This window comes from Mixophyes fleayi, chromosome 1 (genome assembly GCF_038048845.1).
Source record: "Mixophyes fleayi isolate aMixFle1 chromosome 1, aMixFle1.hap1, whole genome shotgun sequence".
NCBI classification, from domain to species: domain Eukaryota; kingdom Metazoa; phylum Chordata; class Amphibia; order Anura; family Limnodynastidae; genus Mixophyes; species Mixophyes fleayi.
Genome location: NC_134402.1, coordinates 43,279,374 through 43,300,409, shown reverse-complemented (window position 1 = coordinate 43,300,409; position 21,036 = coordinate 43,279,374). Strand labels below are relative to the sequence as shown.

The 21,036-nt window shown below is 38.9% G+C and overlaps 1 protein-coding gene across 1 annotated transcript in view; it reads left to right on the top strand.

The window, feature by feature from the left end:
• BOD1L1 (biorientation of chromosomes in cell division 1 like 1) overlaps positions 1-20,793 on the top strand; it is a 41,304-nt gene extending 20,511 nt beyond the window's left edge. Inside the window, exons 8-21 of the mRNA XM_075194670.1 lie at positions 2,722-2,854; positions 3,122-3,197; positions 3,483-9,693; positions 10,534-10,580; positions 10,763-10,841; positions 11,936-12,024; positions 13,111-13,183; positions 13,266-13,312; positions 14,148-14,184; positions 15,523-15,563; positions 15,637-15,718; positions 16,279-16,426; positions 17,581-17,712; positions 18,959-20,793. Coding sequence (XP_075050771.1) covers positions 2,722-2,854; positions 3,122-3,197; positions 3,483-9,693; positions 10,534-10,580; positions 10,763-10,841; positions 11,936-12,024; positions 13,111-13,183; positions 13,266-13,312; positions 14,148-14,184; positions 15,523-15,563; positions 15,637-15,718; positions 16,279-16,426; positions 17,581-17,712; positions 18,959-19,079 — 7,316 coding nt within the window. The 3' untranslated portion in view covers positions 19,080-20,793. The remainder of the gene's footprint in view (positions 1-2,721; positions 2,855-3,121; positions 3,198-3,482; positions 9,694-10,533; positions 10,581-10,762; positions 10,842-11,935; positions 12,025-13,110; positions 13,184-13,265; positions 13,313-14,147; positions 14,185-15,522; positions 15,564-15,636; positions 15,719-16,278; positions 16,427-17,580; positions 17,713-18,958) is intronic.
• The last annotated feature ends 243 nt before the right edge of the window (positions 20,794-21,036 follow it).

The window sequence follows — 21,036 nt, the reverse complement described above, 5'->3', positions numbered from 1 at the left end:
GAGACTGGACACTGGAAAACAAGTGACTTTCTCTTCTATGTCCCCACCTACTCTCCTGCTACTCTTCAATATTTTACTTAGTGTCCTGTGTAGGAGGTGAGCGCAGTACCTTGTCAATTGATTTATTTTGAAGTATAATTGCTGGGTCTCCTGGAGTGTGGCAGTGTTTTTTTTTTTTTTTTTTTTTTTTTTAACATATCCACATCTGACTGCTTCCGTTGCATGAGTCCCACTCCCCACCTCTTATGTTCGGTGCTAGCTGCCAGTCACGTGAATGCCTGAATACCCAAAGTGAGGAGGGGGCATTCACTGCTGTGGCACCCATGCCGCATTGCTGATTGTTTCCTCATGGTCATCCCAGTGCTGTGAGAACTAAATGGCGGCTTTGTCCTGGTTTCCAAGATGTTGATTGTGATGTGGTTGAGGCATCTATGGACGAGTGAGTCTAGGTGGTGGCCCCTGGAAACTCCCACCTGAAGGATGCAAGACGAGTCTTGTCCTGTACATGTGATAGACTAGCACATAGTGTCTCTGCGTTTACCAGATATGAGTACCCTGTGTAGACATCCTCCTGTATGACCTGTGTGTCTTCTATGTTCCAATTAGTCTGCAACCAGAGTTGCTCCAGCCCACCATAGTAGCCTGTGCAGTGATGACTTCTCAATGTGCAGACACTATCTTTACCCAATTACACTCCTGGGGAATGTTTGGGACAAGGCTGTGATGGACGTATATGGTGGCAAAAAAAATTTGCATGTACCCCCAGAATTTGTTGGTTGGCTGTGAGTGATTTATTCTGTTGACTGTCTCATTAGAGTAGTAGTTTGGCCCCGTGCATTCACATTATCTAAGACCATAGCCAACCTTGCACTTCCTCTTTAGACACCTGTCCTGTCACCTGGTTATTTTTTACTCTATAGTAGTTCTCTAATGAGTTGGCGCTCAGCAACAGGCAGACCTCCACAAACACTATGGCTTTTCTCTGAGTGATCTGTAGTTGTAGAAATCCATTTCAGCTGGTCACCCTCCAGTTTTGTGTCTGTCTTGGACCACCATCGTTCCTCCCTTGGATGTGGCATCGTTTGAGGACTCCCTGGTCAAGAAATTAGGTCTTCTAAACGCCTTTTTTCTTCAGGTTCGGCCCTCAGGCCAGACTTTCAGCTGCTTAGTTGGCAAAGGTGACCCTTCAATGTCAACGCTTAGGGTTGAGCTGATGTATCTGATATTTTGGATGTGTCCTACATAACTAATTCAGTGGTCGCAGACAGAATTTCTATTTGCATTGCCTTTTTACACAAATCTACGATAATGATGATGATTTTGCAGAGAGGTCCTCTTTGTGATGGCTCTAGAAAAGATAAGGATGCTACAGGCAGAAAGAGTTCCTTCCACGGAAATAAACCCAAAAGAGATTGGTCTCTGCTGCAGTAGCTACTTTCGCTCATTGGGTGTAAAATATGCAATGAGCCCTGAAAGTTCTAGACTGCCTCCCCGGGCCAGCACAGTACAAAAGTCCTTCTGATCTTCATCGGAGAGCAATCAATCATCCCAACTACTGGGGGGGGATCTGAGGTGTTGAATTGAGAGGCTTTTGCAGTGCGCTCAGTGTTTTGCTTTCTGTGACCTATATTTCAGGGTTGGGCAACTGGGAGGAGGCTTCCTTAATCATCAAGGCTAGTGGTCCCCAAAACTATGTATGGGCATCATGACTAAATAGCAAGTTCTACTACCACCCCCTTTACCTCGCCAGATCTTGGGGCAATCTCTTACCGGTGCACATCGACCCAACCACTCGCATCATGTGAAAGGTCAGAATGGAAGGGGTGGATTTTGTCCAAGCATTCCTGGTGCGCATATCTGGTTTATCAACTTTGCCTTTTTTCTATTTGTCTTCTTTTTTTTTTTCCCTGGGGTATAATGAAACTGGCTTTAACAGCAAATGTGTCTGTTGAACAGTGTTTTCTGTCAATGTTTCATACTTCTCATTTTCTGCTTTTCCTCCAGGGTAGTGGCTGGCTGCATGTTCTCTCTAGGTACTGGTCTCTGCCTTCTCACTCTTGTTTCAGCACCTGCTGGCTCTGCATTTAGACATCAAGGTCTTTTTACAAAGAGTAGACCATCTTCAGACACTTTAACGTTCTCCCTTTTTTCCATGGAACCTAAAACTCATTCTGAAGATCCCACAGAATGCTCCCCGTGAGACCCTTCATTTTGTTCTTCCTCTCACCCCACTGTATCCAAACAGCAAGACTCTTGTGGCAGGGTATAGTTTCCTTATAGGCAGATAGTTTAATTCACCAGGACTTTCAGTGGGCATTGGCAGACCTGGTTTACAGAATGGTTGGCTGGTTGTAAAATTTTGGAAAAAGTGTATGTGGACAAAGTGGTTGTTACCACCCTGTGGAAACTGTCTTTGGGTGAGAAAAAGTGCTTTGTGGAGGTAGCATATTCCTCTATGTAATTCTGTTGAAGAAAACTGCAGAGGGCAATTTGAGTCTTCTTATTGAGTAATGCAAACCGTTACTTGTTCTCTTCCTGATAACTACTGTATGGATGATATGAAATGGTTTGGTTTCATCCAAGTGATGTAAACAATGTTGCAAGATGCCTGCATTAAAAGCTGGCTACATTTTATAAAGTGTTCATTACTAAGGATGTATAATATGGTAATGATTGTTTGTGTATATTTTGTTTTAAGTACTTTTTTTTATCATTGTGTAGGGATAACAAGTACTGCACCCAAGTCTTCCAAAGGTCAGAAGCCAAAATCTAGCAGTATAAAAGAAGTGCTCAAAGAACAATTGTTTTTAGAAAAAAAAGTTGCAATGAGCAAAAAAAAGAAGAGAGACTTGAGGTTTGTATTTCGCTAATGAGTCTTTATTTTTTATTTATCACTTCAATTAAGATCTAACAAACATGTTAAGTGGTGACTGGAAGTATGATTGATATTTGGGCACTTTGGGAGTAGTTTATATAATGAAAGCACTTTGCATGTCAACTTATAGAAGTCAGTACATATTAGAGTCCAGTGATTCGTTGATGTCTGGATAATGTTGGGAGTAACCTTAATACTTCATTTATCCAGACTCTTACTGGAGCATTTTTTTCCTCTTCCTTTTAGGACTAGTACTAGTAGTTTGAAGATAAAAAGTGATTGTCTTGATGAGGATTCCAGGGATACCCAAAAGTCCAGTGAGGTGAATAACATCTGTTTTTTTGATGCATGTATTTTTTTAGTCTATTTGCCACAGTGCTTTTAACATAATTTTATACATCTCTATAAGAACGTTCTGCTACCTGTTTGGACTGTTCAATATAATTTTGCGTTGTCATAAGTCCTAAATTTGCCGTTGTAGAGATCTCTGGAGCTATATAAGTACAGGCATCACTTTGCAGTAGCATTGGTATATTGATGTGTAATTATGGTAGCCCTGATATAGGACTGCTATTAAATTTATACATTTTTCCTTCTTTTTTAATAGTCACAGGAGAGGGCGTCATCATCCACAAGAGACTCCAAATCTAATTCTGGAAGAAGTGATAAACTTTCTAGAAAACTTCTGGAATCCACAGAAGAATGTAAAAGTGACTCCAGAATAGAAAGAGAATTTAAGAAGAAGGCTGCTTCATTTGTAGAAAGAACACAAGAAAATGAGACATCTGATATACGAAAGCATGTGGAGAGACTTGACTCTACCTCAGAGGAGCATCAAAAGCATAGAACTGCCATTAAACCTGAAAAGCATTCAAAAAAAGAAGCAAATGATATTGATACAAAGAACACTCCAAGAAAAGAACCTAAATCTCATAGGAATGAGCGTGAACGGACTTACTCTGAGGAACGTTCATCCTCCAAGCACAGACACAAGACAGACAATATACACAAGCAAGGAGGTGGAGATTTTGACGCTCATAGATCTAAACGAACTTCTAAAGATGACAACTTGCATAAACCTAGCCAAAGTAAATCCAGCTCAGAAGAGCGATCTGATCGAAAAAGCAAGCAGAAAAGCGATGGAAAGTCTTCCTCATCCAGCAAAGATGACAGAACATCGGATCACACTAGCAAAACAGATGAAAACATTCGAGATAGACATCGGTCCACTGAAAAGTCCAGACCTGAAAACCGGTATAAACGATCATCCAGTGATTCTAGACAACACAGAGACTCTCAGAGTTCTTCAAGGTCACATACGTCATCGCAGAAAAGTTCTAAGACCTCATCTGATGATAAAAATGAAGCTGACTCAGCCAACTCTGATAATTCACGGCAAGAGGATAATGTTCATAAAGATAAAAGAAGAGCACACAGCTGTTCAGAAGAGAGGACTCCTACAAAAGCAAAGTTTAAAACTAATAACAAATCATCAAAACAAAATGACCAAGAAGAGACAACACAAAAGAGTGAAAAAGATAAGAGCGTAGTAGAAGGTTCAACAGATAAGTATAGAAAATCTAAGTCTGAAGATAGAGATGGTGACGAAAGAAGAGACAGCATAACTGCTCAGACCTCAAGCAGTGCAGCCAAAGAAACTAATCAAAAGTCCAAACATTCTATTGATAGAGCTAAAGAAAGATCTCGGCACGATAGCAGGGATCGGGCATCTTCTAAATTGGACAAAAAATATTCTGCAGAAAAAAGTACAATCTCAAAATATAGTCACAAGGACGTGAGGCGGAAAGGCGATGGTAGCAAATTGGAGGAAAAATCTTCTAAATATCCAGAAGAGAAAAGAGTGCTAGAACGATGTAGTAGCTCAGATCGGAAGTCAAGTAAAAAATCTCCTTCAGAGCATAGAAGCGAAAGCTCTAAAGGTGCCAGTACTAAAAAAGGATCAAAATCGGAAAGCGAAACGGACAGTCTTGGTATTGTGCTAGCTTCCGGTGAGTCAAAAGATATTGATCGAACTCGAGAGAACAAAAGGGCTGGAAAAATACATGTGGATGTCGCTGAAAAAGCAACTGTTGAAGTGAAGATTGCAGAATATCCATCTGTATCAACTCCTGACAACACAAACCCTCATGTTTCTGAAACCACTACCTCAAGCAAAACCTCTGCATTAAAGTCGAAAACAAAACATGGAGTCAATGAATCAAAGGACAGTAAATCAAGTGGTGCCTTTAAACCAATTTCAAAAACATCTTCAATGGTAGATACTAATACAGACTCAAATACGTCAGCAGCATCATGTACAGACAAAGTATCTGAGAATATTAAAATGGGTATGACATATACACAAGATGCTGCTGATGTTCCAAAAGAGAGTGATTCAGGAATCCCTCCTAAGGAAACCAGAAACTCCGAATTTGAGGGTGCATTAGAAAGTTCTGCTCCGGAACAAATAGAATCTGCTCTAGAACCCCATAACATTAACCATTCCAGTTTGTCTCCTGATGAAATATATTCTGAAGTAACAGATTCAAATGATGGTGAGATTTCGACAAGTGACTTGGCAGAAGAAGATGGAAATTGCATGAAAGAGGCTGCCAAGAAAGAAAGCACAAATATTTTGGTTCCCATCGATTTTTCAGAACTGGACAATCTAGTTACTGGGAATGATGTAGATGGGGAGGTTTCTCCAATGGAAACACAAAATTCTCAGACTGGATATAATGAGAGAGGTATTGCAAATCAAGATATTTTTGCTGTTGAAGAAGAAGATTGTTCTGTGAATGTGACTTGTACAGAAAGAAATGTAGGAAGCAGTTTTATAGAAATTGGTCAGGGAGAATCTAGTACTAATGTCCATGTGCATTCTGGAGTCGATAACCAGATTGGAAAGGAAACTGAATGTGAAGACACAGCCACTTCTTCTAGCTCTGTTATAAACAACAGCAATGATTTAAGAACTAGTGGTGAGGACACTGCAACATCTTCCAACACTCCAATGGATAACTGCACAGATAAAATCTGCTCTGAAGGGGATGCTGTTAACCTCGATAACAGCAGGGAATATACTTCCTCTGCTTCTGCAGATGGTAACTTTGTTGAAGATGATGGCGATTTTACAATGTTATCAGAAAATAGCTTTGAAGATGCCACCACTTCCTCAAGTTCTGATAGGAGACCATGTAATGAAGATCATTTTCTAGACCCTAATTTGTCTTCAGTAAAGGGCATGGAAGGTACAGCAACTTGCTCTCAAAGTACAAACGATGTTGCCCCAGAAAAAGTGGGTAACATTACTCTTAAGGCTGCTACTTCATCAAGTACTAACGAGGGATCTTCTGAAGGTGCCCAAGATAATGCAGCATCTTCCTCTAACAGCGCAGAAGAAAACGCTCTTGCTCTAGGCGCTTCAAACAACGTCACTCACACAGCAACATCTTCTGACACCCCAGCAGAAAGTGATGGTTCTGAAACCGTTCATGCCCATGTTGCAACTTCTTCAGAAAGTTATGGTGCACTTCGCCTTTCTGAGAGTATAACCACTCATGCAGCTACCTCTTCAAGCACTGCAGCAGAAAGCAATGGGCTTGGGATTTCCGAAAGGCATACGGCCACCTCTTCAAGTAATGTGATAAATAGCAGTAGAGAGTTGAACTTTGAAGTCTCCCTAGTCTCTTCTGAAATAGATAGTGAACATGTAGCTGCATCATCCAGTAATGTAATGGATTGCAGCTTGGCCGATGACTCTAGCAAATGGCTTAAAAATCCATTAGAAAGAGAGGGTGACAATGCAGCAAGTTCTTCCAGCAGCCTACCGTGCAGGAGTAAACATAACTTTAGTAATGTAGAAGACAGTAAAAACACTCGAGCCACCTCAAGCACACAGCAAGATGGTGTAAATGACACATGTATGGATATTATCTCTTCTGGAACTCTCAAAGAATACCCAGGAAACTCGTCCGATCTTGCAATGGACAGTAGCACTGAGGTGTCCATCTCGGTCAGCAACAAGCTGTATAGTGGTAGCAACGCAAGCTGTTCTAGTAGCGGAGGAGATCAAAGTCCTGAAAACAATAAATATGTGGAACAGAGAAAGCAAAAGGATAATACTGCCTCTTCAAGTAGTGGTGATCCTTTAGTTCTAACACAGACTGTTGGCGATGAAGCAGCATCCTCCTCAAGCTCTTTTAGGAAAAGTAGCACACAGCACAGACCAGATGCAGCCATGTTAAACTCTGATAACACGGAAGCTACTGCATCTTCAAGCATTGCAATGAACAGGAGTGCTGAACAGTTCGATAGGTCTTCTCCTGGAAACAGTACTGATACCACAGCAACGTCATCTAGCAATTCAACTAATAGTTTTGCATGTGAAAATCTAAACCACAGCACACAACCTACGGCATCCTCAAGCGTTGCCATGGATAGCAGTACAGGAGAGGACTTGAACATGAGGTTTGTAACAGACACAGGTAATAGAGCAAATACTGCAACATCTTCAGACACTTTGGACATGGTATGTAAAGAGGAGACAGTAAGGAATGATGGAGTACCTGCATCCTCAAGTACGATGGCACCAGATGGAACGAAGGAGAACGTGGAAAGTATTGTTTATGCAGATAAATTAAGTGAACAGGCAGCCACATCCAGTAATATGATGGATAGCAGTATAGAAGATGATAAAACATGTGATGTTGTTTCCAATAATAATGCTTATGCCACAACCTCCACAACTGTTACCATCGATTCGGGGATGGGCAAAAGCACAGATGATTGTTTTAATACCTCTTGTGATGTCAATAGTGAAGCCACAGCAGCCAGTTCGAGCAGCGCCATGGAATCTTTATTGGATAATGGAGACGACAATGCAACATCATCAAATTACATGATGGACAGTTTGGAGGGAATGACACAGGCCTTAGGTCCATCCAAAAATGAAGAAGCTGCTAGTTCTTCAAGCTTTAGTGATGGTGGCATCCATGAAATAAGAACAGAATCATCAGTAGACAGACCACACATTGACGATGCTACAACCTCTTCCAGCACAGAAAGGGAGAATGATCTGGCTGTTATTGATATAGATGATACACTGAGTAATGAAACCAGCTGTAGAACCGTAGAGATGGCTGCAGAATCAAGTTTTGTAGGTAACAATAGTAACTCTGCAATTACTGGTACTTCAGAAGAAGCTGCTGTTATACTCTCAGGTGCAGACGCTAATGAAGATACTGAATGTGAGAGAAATTCTGAAGATGTTGTAAATGAAATAAGTTATGAAAAAACTGATGAAAAAGAGGATGCTGTGAGTAGCGCCAGCTCCGAAGAACAAAAACATGTTAATGTATCTAGACCGGACATGAGACAACTTGGAGATGGAGAAACTGATGGTGTTGTGACTAGTGCTAGTACAGGAGCAAGGATGTCCCCTAGAGACAATTCTGAAGCCTTTGGTCATGTCACTTGTGCAGATAAAGGAGTTATTAGTGATGTAAGCAATATAACCATTCACTGTCCAGTAGAGGAAGTGGCCGTTTCTCACACTAGTGGTTTAGACATCCATGAAGATCAGGTGTCTGAGACAACTGTTGATAACCGAGCTACTGAAGATCCAGAGAGAGATGCTTCTGTTGAAAATGCACTTTATGAAATTGTTGCTGATGTAGGTACTGATCATGAAGCTACAAGGTCAACTAACCAACCTGTATTAGAAGAAGGCGAAGGGGCTGTGACCAGTACAGGTATAACTGAAGAAAATGATGGAGAAAAAGTACAGAGAGTTAATAGAAGACAAGATGACAGTGCATCATGCTCTGCCGTGGAAAGTAATGAAAGTGGCAATATAATGAGCAGGATAGAAACCAGGGACTCCAGAGTCATTACAGAAGATGATGAAAGTGCCATCACAAGCACTGGGGCTAAAGAAGATGAGGAAGAGGGTGAGGGATTTGTAACTAGTACTGGGACAGGAGGTGAAGATTCTTCATTCTCAATTTCTGCCGAGCACAATTCGTCTAGTGTAATAGATACTATTGAAAAGCACAGTGATAGCATGAATATGAACCCTGAAGAAGAAACAAATGATCAGGAGGTAGATGAAAGACTTAATAGAGAAACACTTGAAAGTGTCACAAGCTTCACCATCACACCGGAAATATCATTAAATAACAGTTTAGACATGCGGGAAAATGAATGTACTACTTGTGCTTCAGTGGAAAGTATTACTTTATGTGATGCTACTGCATCTGGGTCCTGGATTCAAAGTTCTAAAGAGAAACCTGTTGGTTCTGAGCAAGAAAACAACCACGATAGTCTTGCAGATCTGGGTAATGTTTCTGAGGAGCCTCAAGCCTCTGAGGACAGCAGTCGACTGATCAATACGTCTTTAGATGATGGAATGACAAATTCTGATGAAGCGCAACCCTTGCCTAATGTAGACTGTATAGATCTTCAAGTTGGCGAGATTAGTTATGAAAACAATGCCGTTTCGTCAGAAGAAAGTATAGAAGATTGCGAAAGCCAAACTATTTCTGAAGACCACAAAGAATCGGCACCCACTGCCGAAGAGGAGAAGCCCATTGTCTTTGAAGTATCTGATGTATGCAAAGACTCTCCATCAGATCTTGAATTGGGAAATCTATCGAACAGTACAATAGAAGGTTCTGATAAATCTACTAGTGAGCATGAAGACACTGCTGGAACTTCTGGAACAAATCAAGATGCTATCCTTATTAAACAAGCAGAAGAAACCCTGAATACGTCATCCGTTGAGTTGCCTGAAGAGAAAAGCCCAATGCCCCGTTCAGGTTGGTAACCCTTCCTGCACCTGTTCTACAAAAAAAATAAAAAATGGGGGATGGGGGGCTTGGCTCTACCAGATGTGGAGGCATTTTATATATGTGGTAACAGTCCGAACCTCTCACAATTCTAGTACCAGAAACATCTGGTGTATCTCTGCTTGATTAGAAAACATTTTGTCAACCATTCTAAGAAATTCCAGAAAGCCAAAAAGTGTGTGTAGATATAGATACACACACACACACACACACACACCTTTATTTTTTACATTTTTTCCACGTTCACTCTTTGATAGAGATGTCACAAAACCTTTTATCCTAATGTTGTAGAAGACCGTAATTGTTTTGTTAGCCATTAGCCTATCTCTACAGAATTATATCTCATTGACATACTTGCGTTATCCCATTAATTGTCTAGATCTGAATATGCCATTGGATTGAGGTTGTATATTCCTCTTTTGTGGTAAAACCTATATCGCTTGTGTGGTCCATGATATTGAAGTGCAGTATGCATAAAACACATATCTTATACTCTCATTTGCATCCCTTGACTTATTTTGTGACTGAGGCCTTTGTACATTTTATTGTGTTTTTTAAACACTGTTTTATTTAACCATATTTAGTTTATATTAACTGAAAATATACAAGTTAGAAGTGAAAGTTCCTGAGTTTTACACTATTTTGTCCACATCCAAGTACCCCAACAGGGATAAATTGCTGAAGGTCAGATACTGTTTAGTTAAATGATTTAGCCATGACAGATGGCTAAATATTTTTAGCTGTTTAATTTACATTTGTCAATTTCTTGTACATGTGTGAAAGGGAAATATGTCTACATTTCTCTTCCAGACAGCGGCCCACAGAGTGATCATTCTCAACAGGAGGTGGCGTCTCATGTAAGTTGTCAGTTATACAATAGCAACATAACTAGCGTGTATAGCGTTGGACTATAGTGTGGAAATCTCTTGTAGGCACATTTTGTTTTCTTTAAATGGCACTTGTAACTCTGGCTTTGTTCTCAAGATATTGGTGTCTTGATTTTCCATTTGATCACTGAGATGTTGTTATATAATTTCAGAGCCCTGATGAGTTGGATATATCTCTTTCTGTAAGGAAGAAAAGATCACAAAAGCAGGAAAGCCCTGCAGACCCTGAAGGTTAGTAAGGCATTGTGTAATGGGGCCAGGTCACTCCATAACCATTTTATATGCTAATCTGTGTTCAAAACTGAATTGTTTTACATAACAATTCTACAAAGTTAGTCGATATCTTGGTTTACAATCGCTAATATGGCAGATAAATTGGGTTTTTTTATACCGTTTTTGCAAACGGGTCTCATCCAAGTTGGAAAGATTCTGTCCTTTTTCTGGAAACATGTTGGGTGAACGTTTTCTTCCTGTTAAAGGAATTGTCACATTGGACAACAGATTCTTTCTTAATAGTAACACTACCACTCCATAAGTGTTTGGTGGGGTTAAACTGCTTCTTTTGTTGAGCTATGTTACAAATACAATTCGATATGGGACTGTGCTTTCTCCAAGGTTGCAAGAGCTGCTCTAACCAAGGGTACCCCTCCCTTACAAATTCCGACTGAAGGGTTGGTTATTCGCTCATTGACTATTTGTTCTAATGTTAACTCATGTTCGTATAATTAAAGTGGGTAATCTAATGGTAACCATAAGATGTAGTCCGTGGTAGGAATGTTTTCCAAAAATGCATTGCTTGTATTGGATAAACAAACAATAGAGTAATAAGGGCTTGCAACTAAATTAGGTCTGTGACAGATGTAACACACCAAATCACCAACAATACCAGTGGTAATGGAAATAATTAAATTAAAAGGCAAACTGTTAGATAATACATAGATAAAAAAAGATAAGGAAACACATTTTAAAATCACCTATACAAACCACAATTTTTAAAAGTTCATTGGTGTTGATGGTATAACTTCATGTTGAACCATGTTACCAGAACTGCAGACATAGCAGAATACCAATCCCTAGCATTTTGTGATAAGCAGCAGTTGCTGAACCTGCTTGGATCTCCCATATCTCCTGTCAGGTGCTACTATAGTCACACTCCTTTAGGGCTGTGACTAAAGTAGAGTTAACCACATCGTCTACTGCCGTGAGTAAAGAGCTTTGCTCTTTCTAATGTTGACTTCAAGAGACTAAAACTTTACTGCACAAATAAATGGGCGCTTATTTGTGTGGTTGAGTGTGACAAATGTTAACCTTGCTCTTTCTTTCAGATGAAGAACCTAACACCAAAAGTGAGGAGGATAAGGTTGTAAAGCCAGAGAAAGTGGAAGGGAGTCCATCAAATACAAAACCTGAACAGGTGAGCAAGCTGCGTTCTGGTTTTCTTTCAGACTGTTTACTCTAAATTGTCAGGCTTTACATCGTGTGCAACATAAAGTGCTGGTATTTTTAGATTTGTTCTGCAAGCAGATATGACATTTAGCATATTAAGTCATTTACTACTGGGTGAAGCCTTTGGCAAGGGCAGCTAGAATTAATTGCAGCTAGTGTGTGGCTGTTTCCCATTCGCAAGCATGGGAACTGACAGCAGCTTTTGCATACTTACTGCAGACAAGTCATGGACACGACAGGCTGCATCCATGGTCCATCCATCAGTTGTGAAAACTGCTGTGAATACAGTTCCTGCGTTTGTGTTGGTGATCAATCATCAACATTTATTTATATAGCGCCAGCAAATTCCGTAGTGCTTTACAAATGGGATAGATGACTACTTTCACCAAGACTAGTGCTGCATTCACCGCCCCATGAGCACTACCTGTGACTATAAGCAGTTAGCTACCTTTCTCTTGCACAGCCATTTGGGGGAAATAATTAAAGTAAATTGAAAATAAGTTGGAATTATATTAAAAATAATATAGCGCTAACTGCAAACTGCCCTCTGTAGGCACTATAAAATAACCTGATTCGCCTCTGTCCGGGGGGCAAAGAGGGGAGGCAGCAGGCCAGACAAGCTATTAAGATTTAGGGCCTTACTCCAAGCACAGCGCCCTCTATACCCCGTGGTAAGCACTTTCCACCAAATGGGTTAAGAGAAACGGATTTTATGGTTAGTACAAAGATTCTCTTTTTGCAGAAAAATGGCCTATAACCAAATAATACCACACTATCAACTACACAGTGCATGTTAATAAATTTACATATAATCGGTCAATTTAGGTTATGTCAAGGCATAAGAATTTAAGCATACATATTAGTGATTGTTAGTAGCTCTTTTCTGTACGGCACCCTTATTTTGGATATAGTGGGTCAGTAAGCATTGGAAAGCTGTACCTTATGCAAAATGCAACGTTTATGGCGCTTGCTCCTAAAAAGTGTGGTGTTGATCTCACTGACAACCATGGATAGGGAGACGTTTATAGGCTGTCGACTTTTTCGTTTCCATTAGGAATTGGAGCCTAAAGTTGAGACAGAAAAGAGAAAGCGAGGTAGGCCCCCAAAGAGGCGTTCTTCAGATGCTGGTAAGTGTGCTATATTTTGCTCCCGTATTCTCGCACGTTTTAATCATTCAGCATATTCATGTGTCCTCTTGCTCTGTTGTAGAGTCATCGGTGAAGAAGGGATGTTCTGAAGCAGAGTGCCCTGTAGATGTATGTATTGCAAGTGCGGCCTGTTAACGTATCCGTTGTCTTTGTCTGATAATTGTGATCCCAAATGTCTTTTTGGCATTGGCTGTCGCCAAGAATGTCAGCATGCTTTATAAAGATGTAGAAGTACATTATCAAGCAGTGATTTGGTAAATTTTCAAGGAAAGTTGGGGTTATGATGGTCATAACAAGCTGAGTGTTGTCAGCCCCTTTTAATGATGCTCATATGTAAGGAACTTGGAATGTTGTACGTATTAAGCTAAATGATGTCTAGAAAGAATGCCTAAGGAGAGGGCGAGGTGCAGTTTGTGTACTGTACTATGCCCATGGGGGTTTTGATCTGCTTTTGACAGTAAGATACACTGGTGGAAGGGTTGTGATGGTGGTTTTGTTCCCATTTCAAAGTGTCCCCCATTGTTGTTTTTTGACATGTAACCTTCCTGAACATAGAAGGTTTAATTCTTTTCTTTTAATTTATTTGAATGTCTTTATCATATCCCCTCTGTCCAGTCTCTTCTCTAAGCTAAAAAGCAAAAGGACAGAAAGTTTTCTACACTTCTTAGCACTAGCTAAATAACTATTTTTGGCTCTGTATATACTGTTGAAAAGTACAGTTCAGGCAGTCTGCATTTCCTTTGTCTAGCCCTTCACCCTCTTCAATTTTTAGCTTTATAAAACAATGGAGATGTAACAATTATTTTTATATAAAAGGAAAATAATTTTATATATAAACGTTAAACTCTCCTGGTGTCCTAATCTAACTTCAATGATTTGATGGTAAAACATACTTGTCAGAACCCTATTTCATATCTAATGCTTTTATTTTGTGTTAATCCAGGAACCAAGAAAATCTAATAAAGGCAGCATAAATAAAGGTATGTAAAGTCTAGTAAGAGAGGAGAGCTTAGTTTTCTGTAGGGGTTACACAAACATTACAGCAATAACTTACTTACACACAATAACATGTATGTGTACAGTACTAGTGCGGGTTATACCAGCAAGGTGGCCTCACAAGGCATTTTTATTGGCCAAGTTGTTCCATCTGTAGTCTCAAAATGATCTATTCATAACCATGAAATGCCTGGCTATGCTGTCATCATCTGACTACCGGTTCCTCGTGGACAAAACAGATTCTTTTTCGACTCTCAGACTGGGAGAAAGAATCGGCCATGTGTAAATCAATTATTGTAATATGTGAGCAAGATGATTACAACATTCCATCTCCATGAAATAGTGTGTGTATATTCTGTATATCCTTTACTATCCTCCCCCCTTTTCCGGAATCCTTGCATTCATTTGTGCTATGTAGCAAAGATTACTGTCTGAAAATATTTGCAGCGTCTCTGATGCATGCTTTAAAAGATCATTTGATATATTTAATATAAATATATAGTGTATTTATGATGGTGAGTTCATCCCGTGTTTAATATTTGTGGTTTAACATTTACCATAGGTCATTCGTTTTCTTTACTATATTGTAGTATGGTTAGTTGCATTCCTCTTAGGTCTGCTATACTTTTCCCTTGTTTCCATTGTGGGTAAGCAGACTGCTCATTTTGATTGCTGCTTTTGCATCAGTGTTTTGATGCTTTACATGTAGGAGGTTTTTTTCCTGTTTAATAGTTAATTATATGTACACACAAGATTCCATGGTGTTGGAAAGGCACAATAAATGTAATCAATCAGGCCGAACTTTATATTGGATGTCATGTGCTGCTCAAGATTTGGAATTTTACCATCTTTTTATATTATATTATTATTATCTCTTTGTTGTAAGATTTTCAACAAAAAAACTTATGTTAAACAGGTGAAGCTTTGTACAATGGATTTTGATGTTACAGCTATATTTAAGTTACTATGTTTTTATAAACTGACAGAGAAATGGATGAAGGTAGATCTTTCCTGGACCCACCTCGAACATTTATGTTCTTATAACGAGTACATAGATCATGTCTATTATAGAGTTCAATCATCTCTATAATGACCACAGTTCTGCCTGCTTCTGGGCCCAGGAACACAGGCACTTATTTTAGTTTTCACAAATGACACATGTACAAATAGGCTTCTATAAAGAATGCAGGCATGTACCGAGAATAAGTTGATGAGTTTTCTCTGAAATGATTGTACAGAATAGATCTGCTTCAGCCCAGGTGGGTCATATTGTGTTGACCTGCTTTGGTAAATATAATTAAGTATTTTAAATTCCTTTATAGATGTTTCCGATGTGGAGGAGACTGAAATCAAGACATCTGAGGTAAGTGACACCGATTTGTGTTAATGACCTAACGTTGGGGATAGACACAAAATTAAAGGTCTTGTCTTTTCAGGCTGCAGGCTCAGAAAGAAATTCTGATACTGAACACCGGAGAGGGAGGAAAAACAGACGCTCACAAAGTTCTTCTGAGACTGGTATAAAGAACTAAATATTTCACCAGTAGGATTTTCAATTAGCCCCTTGTCTCCGTTTATGGCTGTGTTGACATATGCCCGCATTGAGGTGTATTGTCAAGTGATCGGTGGTCCCTCACATCTTTTTTCAGATAGTGTGAACGTGATACTGGCAAAACTTGTATAAATGTAGTGTGTACCAGTTCACAATCTTTATTATGATCAACGTACATACTCTAGACTAAACTTTGGCCTGGATGAGGTGCTATTTCTACCCCTGTTTCTACTAATGATTCCTGCTATACCGAATGTAGTTCATTAATGTAACATCTTGCTTGGGCAGCTGTGGTGGGATATCGCCACAAAACCCTCGGAACAAAAGGTTTTATGTACTGATAACGAGTACATAGATCATGTCTACTATAGAGTTCAATCATCTCTGTGTAAATTCTGTGGAAAAATGTTATGTTTGTATGAACACATTTTAATTTACAGAGTAAACTCCTTTTGTAAAAGAAATAGAGGTGCAGTGTGAATTTCTCACATAACTAACTTAATATATTTTTCTGATGTCATTGCAGAAAGTTCAGAACCGGAAAAGAAGCGTAGGAAATCAGAATGTAATGAGGAAGAAGAGGATGGAGAGCAGGAAGACAGTGAAAGTGAGGAAGAGGAAGACGCTCATAGAGGAGCTACAACAAGAGCAGCTTCTCGCCTGGAAGCACAAAGGTATTGAATAAAAATAAACCTCTTGCAATTTTTCAGTGACTTGCACCTCTAGTATAATTACAATATTTTTACACTTGCAGGTGTGGTATCAATGGTTTTTTGTTTGTTTTTTTTGAAAAATTGTTACACCATTATTTGCATGAAATTGCAATGTTAAATATTTAAATGCGTGCAATTTCGTATTGACTACCACTGTTATGCAGGACTCCAGTGATAAGCCCTGCCGGGATAACATTTTTGCCCCGCAGCAATGGTGGGCCCATTTTTTGGCTGGACGGGCCTCTGACACTCGGCCGCTAAATTACGGGGCACATCTGGTGGAGTGTAATATCGCCTACACACTAAAAGCGGTGTGTTCGATGTGCGACTCACATACGCTTCAGTGCTCTGTCAAAGGGTCAGGATTTCCAGCAGCTGAAGATGACACCCTTGTTTATGTGGGGTTATCAGTGTTACACCCAACAGGGCTGAAGCCCAGCATAGTAGGGATTGGAGAATGGGCAGGGCTGGCTTAGGAAAAGAAATAAAGATTTCCAGAGTTTGCTGGCCCTTTAACAGAGCACAGCACCTACTTTTTAAACTTTAGTATGTCACTTTTCAATTATGGTATATAGAAAGCATTTAGCTGGGGTACCTGGGTAGTATGTGATAACTCTCAGTGTTATACCTGTGACATTTATTTTACGGTTTTATCCATTGTCCCTTCCAACACAATAAGGTATATTGTTTACCACAGAGTATATCTGAGTCTTTATTTGCAATGCATGTCATTTACCCAATAGCTGAACCACCAGTCATGGCAATATAAAATACATCCCGATATGGGCATTGGAAAGCAGGTACAATACATTGGGGAACAGAGCACTTCATGCTGTGTCCACAAGCTCAACTGCACATGGCTCTTACAATACAAAGTTCAGATGCAACTTCAGGAGGCTAAATTCTTTTTTTTTTTTTTTTTTTTTTTTAATATTGATTTATGGGAAGACTACATTTCTAGGATATACATTCTGTGCAAACTTTTGAATGCTCTCATTTGTGTGTTGCATAATTTTAAAATGTAGAAGATGATGGAACAGTCCGTACTTTTTTAACCTGTTGCAAGAGATTTTTTTAGGATGCAAGAAACAATTTAATGTGTTTGTAAATTTTAGGAAATTGCCGCACAAGCCAACGACTCGAGCAGCATCAAAATTAAGCAGTCCTGAGCAATCTTCCTCTTCAAAGGAGAGACGAAGCAAAGTAAAGTCTAATGAATCAAAGAATGGCAAAACCACAAAAAATCGGTGAGGTTTCTTTTTTTTTTTTTTTTTTTTTTTTTTCAGGTTTTTTTTTTTTTTTTCTCTTAATAAAGCTTTTTTGCAGGCAGATGTCCAGTGAAGCAGTTGTTACTTTCATATATCTATATGTGCATATATTACAGTTTAATAGTACTTAAATGCAGATAAAGATTCACTTCTCCCCCCCCCCCCTCCCTTTTTTTGGGAGGGGGTGGAGGGACTTTACAGAACTCGTCAGATTCAGATGTCTTGAAATTCGTACACTTCTGGGTTTCCCTCTGTGTACAATGTAGCTAGGAACCAACCCTAGCATTTTCAAGGGAAAGAAGATTTGGGGGGAAAGTGTCCTTTAAAATTGCAGTTGAATAAATAGACTCTTGCATCATTAAATTACTTTTAAATTTAACAAGAAGAGATTTGCAGTATAATGAAAAATCGTAAGTTATTTCCTCAAGTTTTGTACAAAATAAAAACTCCCATGTCGGCTATAAGATAATTAATGGCCTTTTGTAGCATATATAATTCCGCTTAACACCATTCCTCCCTTCCCCGTCTAGTGCTCATTCCAAACTCCTATATACTTTTACCTATGTATGGTTTTTTTTACATGCGATCTGTTATAACACTTGGCAGACACTGTGGAATTTTGCTCACAAATAAAGAACAATGGGTTCTGTGTTGTCGGCTCATCTTAATATATTTCATATAAAATGAATGTTAATTCTGAGTATTTTCCCTGTTCGGCCTACACAGCAGCTTTACACTCCTGCACTCATAGAGCTCTTGGACTCCTCTACACCTTCACTTGGTCAGTGTGGAAAGCTTGTCATGTATACTCTGTGTGTGGATAGTGTGCCCCTCAATCACTGTTACCAAGTATAAAAAGGGATACACTTCTAAAAAGAAACCATTCTGGCCAACAGTAATATAGACAGAATTGATAAAATGAAAAAAAAAAAAAAAAAAAATGTTGCTCCAAAGTGTCAGAATTTTTACCTCTCTCCTATCTGCACGTTTGGGTTAAACGAAAATGCCCATTAATGTTGCAGTGCTGAACCTTCCTCCAGCCCTCCCCAATAGTTACATAATACATGTGTCACACCAATGTATAGCCTACACTGGTTTTTGTTTGTTTCATTTCACTCCTGATGAATTTGCTTACTGATGAAAAATCCAAGAATTTATATATTGGTTCTATGTGTAGATTATAAAAAATGTTGTTGATGTCGTCTTAATGTCTGCTGTCCTTTAGGTCAGCTGCACTGCAAGCAAGTGGAACAAAGAGGCGGAGAGACGCCAGTCCGCCAGCTGCAAGGACTCGCGGACAACACCCCACGGAAGAAGTGGCAGCAAAACGAATAAAGCGCCAATGATTCTGTACATTTTTTTTATATATATATATTATTGTATTCTAATTTAATATTCTGTGTAAAAAGTCAGTTGTTGAAAAGGTGCTTAGAAATGTAAATTAATATACAATATTAGCGCCACCTTATGGGGCACACAATTTTCCTATTCTTAGCTGTAGGTAGAAGGCCCCATCTGTATTTGAGTTTATGGACTGTACAAAATAAGTGCTAACTGGTGTTTCTTCAATATATTGTATAAATATGTAACATAGATTGAAAAGTTATAAATAGAGGTCACTTGATAGTCCATAAACCTCTTCAGTTACTAATTTCTCATTTTCCTGTCATTATCTCATGGACCATCACCTCAATTTCTGGTGTAAACAAAAAATAAAAATAGTCAAGAGGCATTACACATATTTGAATACTGATTCGTTGGCTGATTAAACAGCTCTTACTGCTTCATTCAAATATACTTCAAGGTTTAAAAAAATGTATAATTTAGTAATTGTTGAATTGTACCTGATTTGGCTGCCTTCTCATGAATAGTGGCTCAACCCACAAAATGGCTGCCTCCGCTGTGTGTTCTACTCTATAGAAGGCAGCCTATGAATACACTAGGACAAGTGATGTCATTAGTTACTAGTGATTTGAGGTGTTGCCTTCTCAATGTGGGGCAGATTCAATTATCTGCAAGGTCCTTTAGGAACCTCGCACGATGTGTCTACACTGAATGTTTCTTGTTAATAATCCGCTCGTTTTTGCGGTGCGGCCAAAAATGACCGATGTTTTCTGTATTGAAATACCTGGTAATGTGTGCAGAAACACATTGCAGGAGGTTCCTACTGGACCATGTGGTTAATTGTACCTGTCTCTAGTAGTGGATCATCCCGTAAAGTGGATGCTTCCACTGTGTGTAGGCTACACATTCTCTTCTATTTTCAAAATTTTCAAGTGCAGAGACTTAATTTTCTGAAAACTGTATTGTAGATACTGTTTCTCAAAATACTAAGAATTTTCTTTCTTTTTTTGTAGGGTTATTTTTAAAATATCAAAAGTTACCAATGCAACTCAGTCTATTTCTGCTGGAAAAAAACCCTGTATTTCAAATACTTCTTAACTCAAGCATAGTTTGCATTTGTAAATACTTTTAGGAAATGTTTCTTGCTCCCCAATCAGTTTGTATAGTCTATGTTTTTTGTGTGTGTGTTTTTTTTTTTTTTCAGAGTTCTATGGAATGAGCTTATTTTTGTTTGGAAATGCTATGTTTTTAGTATTTTATTTTTCTCCTTGTTCTACCGGCAACTTGCCAAACTTCATAATTTACTTTACTGAAGCGTTACTCATTGCCTTTTCTATTATTATTTATAACTTCTGTGTTGTTGGGGAGGTTGTTTTTGGGTTTTTTTCATTACTTTGTGTATTTGCACAGTTAATGTTTTTGTGAAGCATCATTTCTTACTGTTTTTTTTTTGTTTTTTTTTTGTTTTCTTTTACATAAATTCTAAACTGGTTTCAACATGCTGCAAGTTGTAATATGTTAACTGAATATTTATTTATGCTTATTTTTATACAGATTGAAAGGTGATGATGAATGTTAGTTTTACCTAAAGACGTTCTATAAATATGTGCCACATTAATCTGATCTGTATTTTACTTTAGGATCTGTAAAACATTGCTCATTTAATAGCAATACTAAAATTTGATTTCCCTATGATTAAAATTTATTTAAGTCCCATTCCATTTTGAGTTAACATTTATGAAGCTTATAGGGAAAATGCTCTGCTCGGTCTTGCACTGACATTCTGCTGCAGGTCTGTTTAAAAAGGAAAAGTGATCAAGTCGTCACTCTCTATTAGACAGCTGATTGTATCGCACTGTCATAGTGCAAATTAATGCAGGGCACACTGCAAAGCACAGCATGCTTCTTAGCTTGTTGTGACATCAGTGGCCATGGCACTATATAAATCCACAAAGTGCA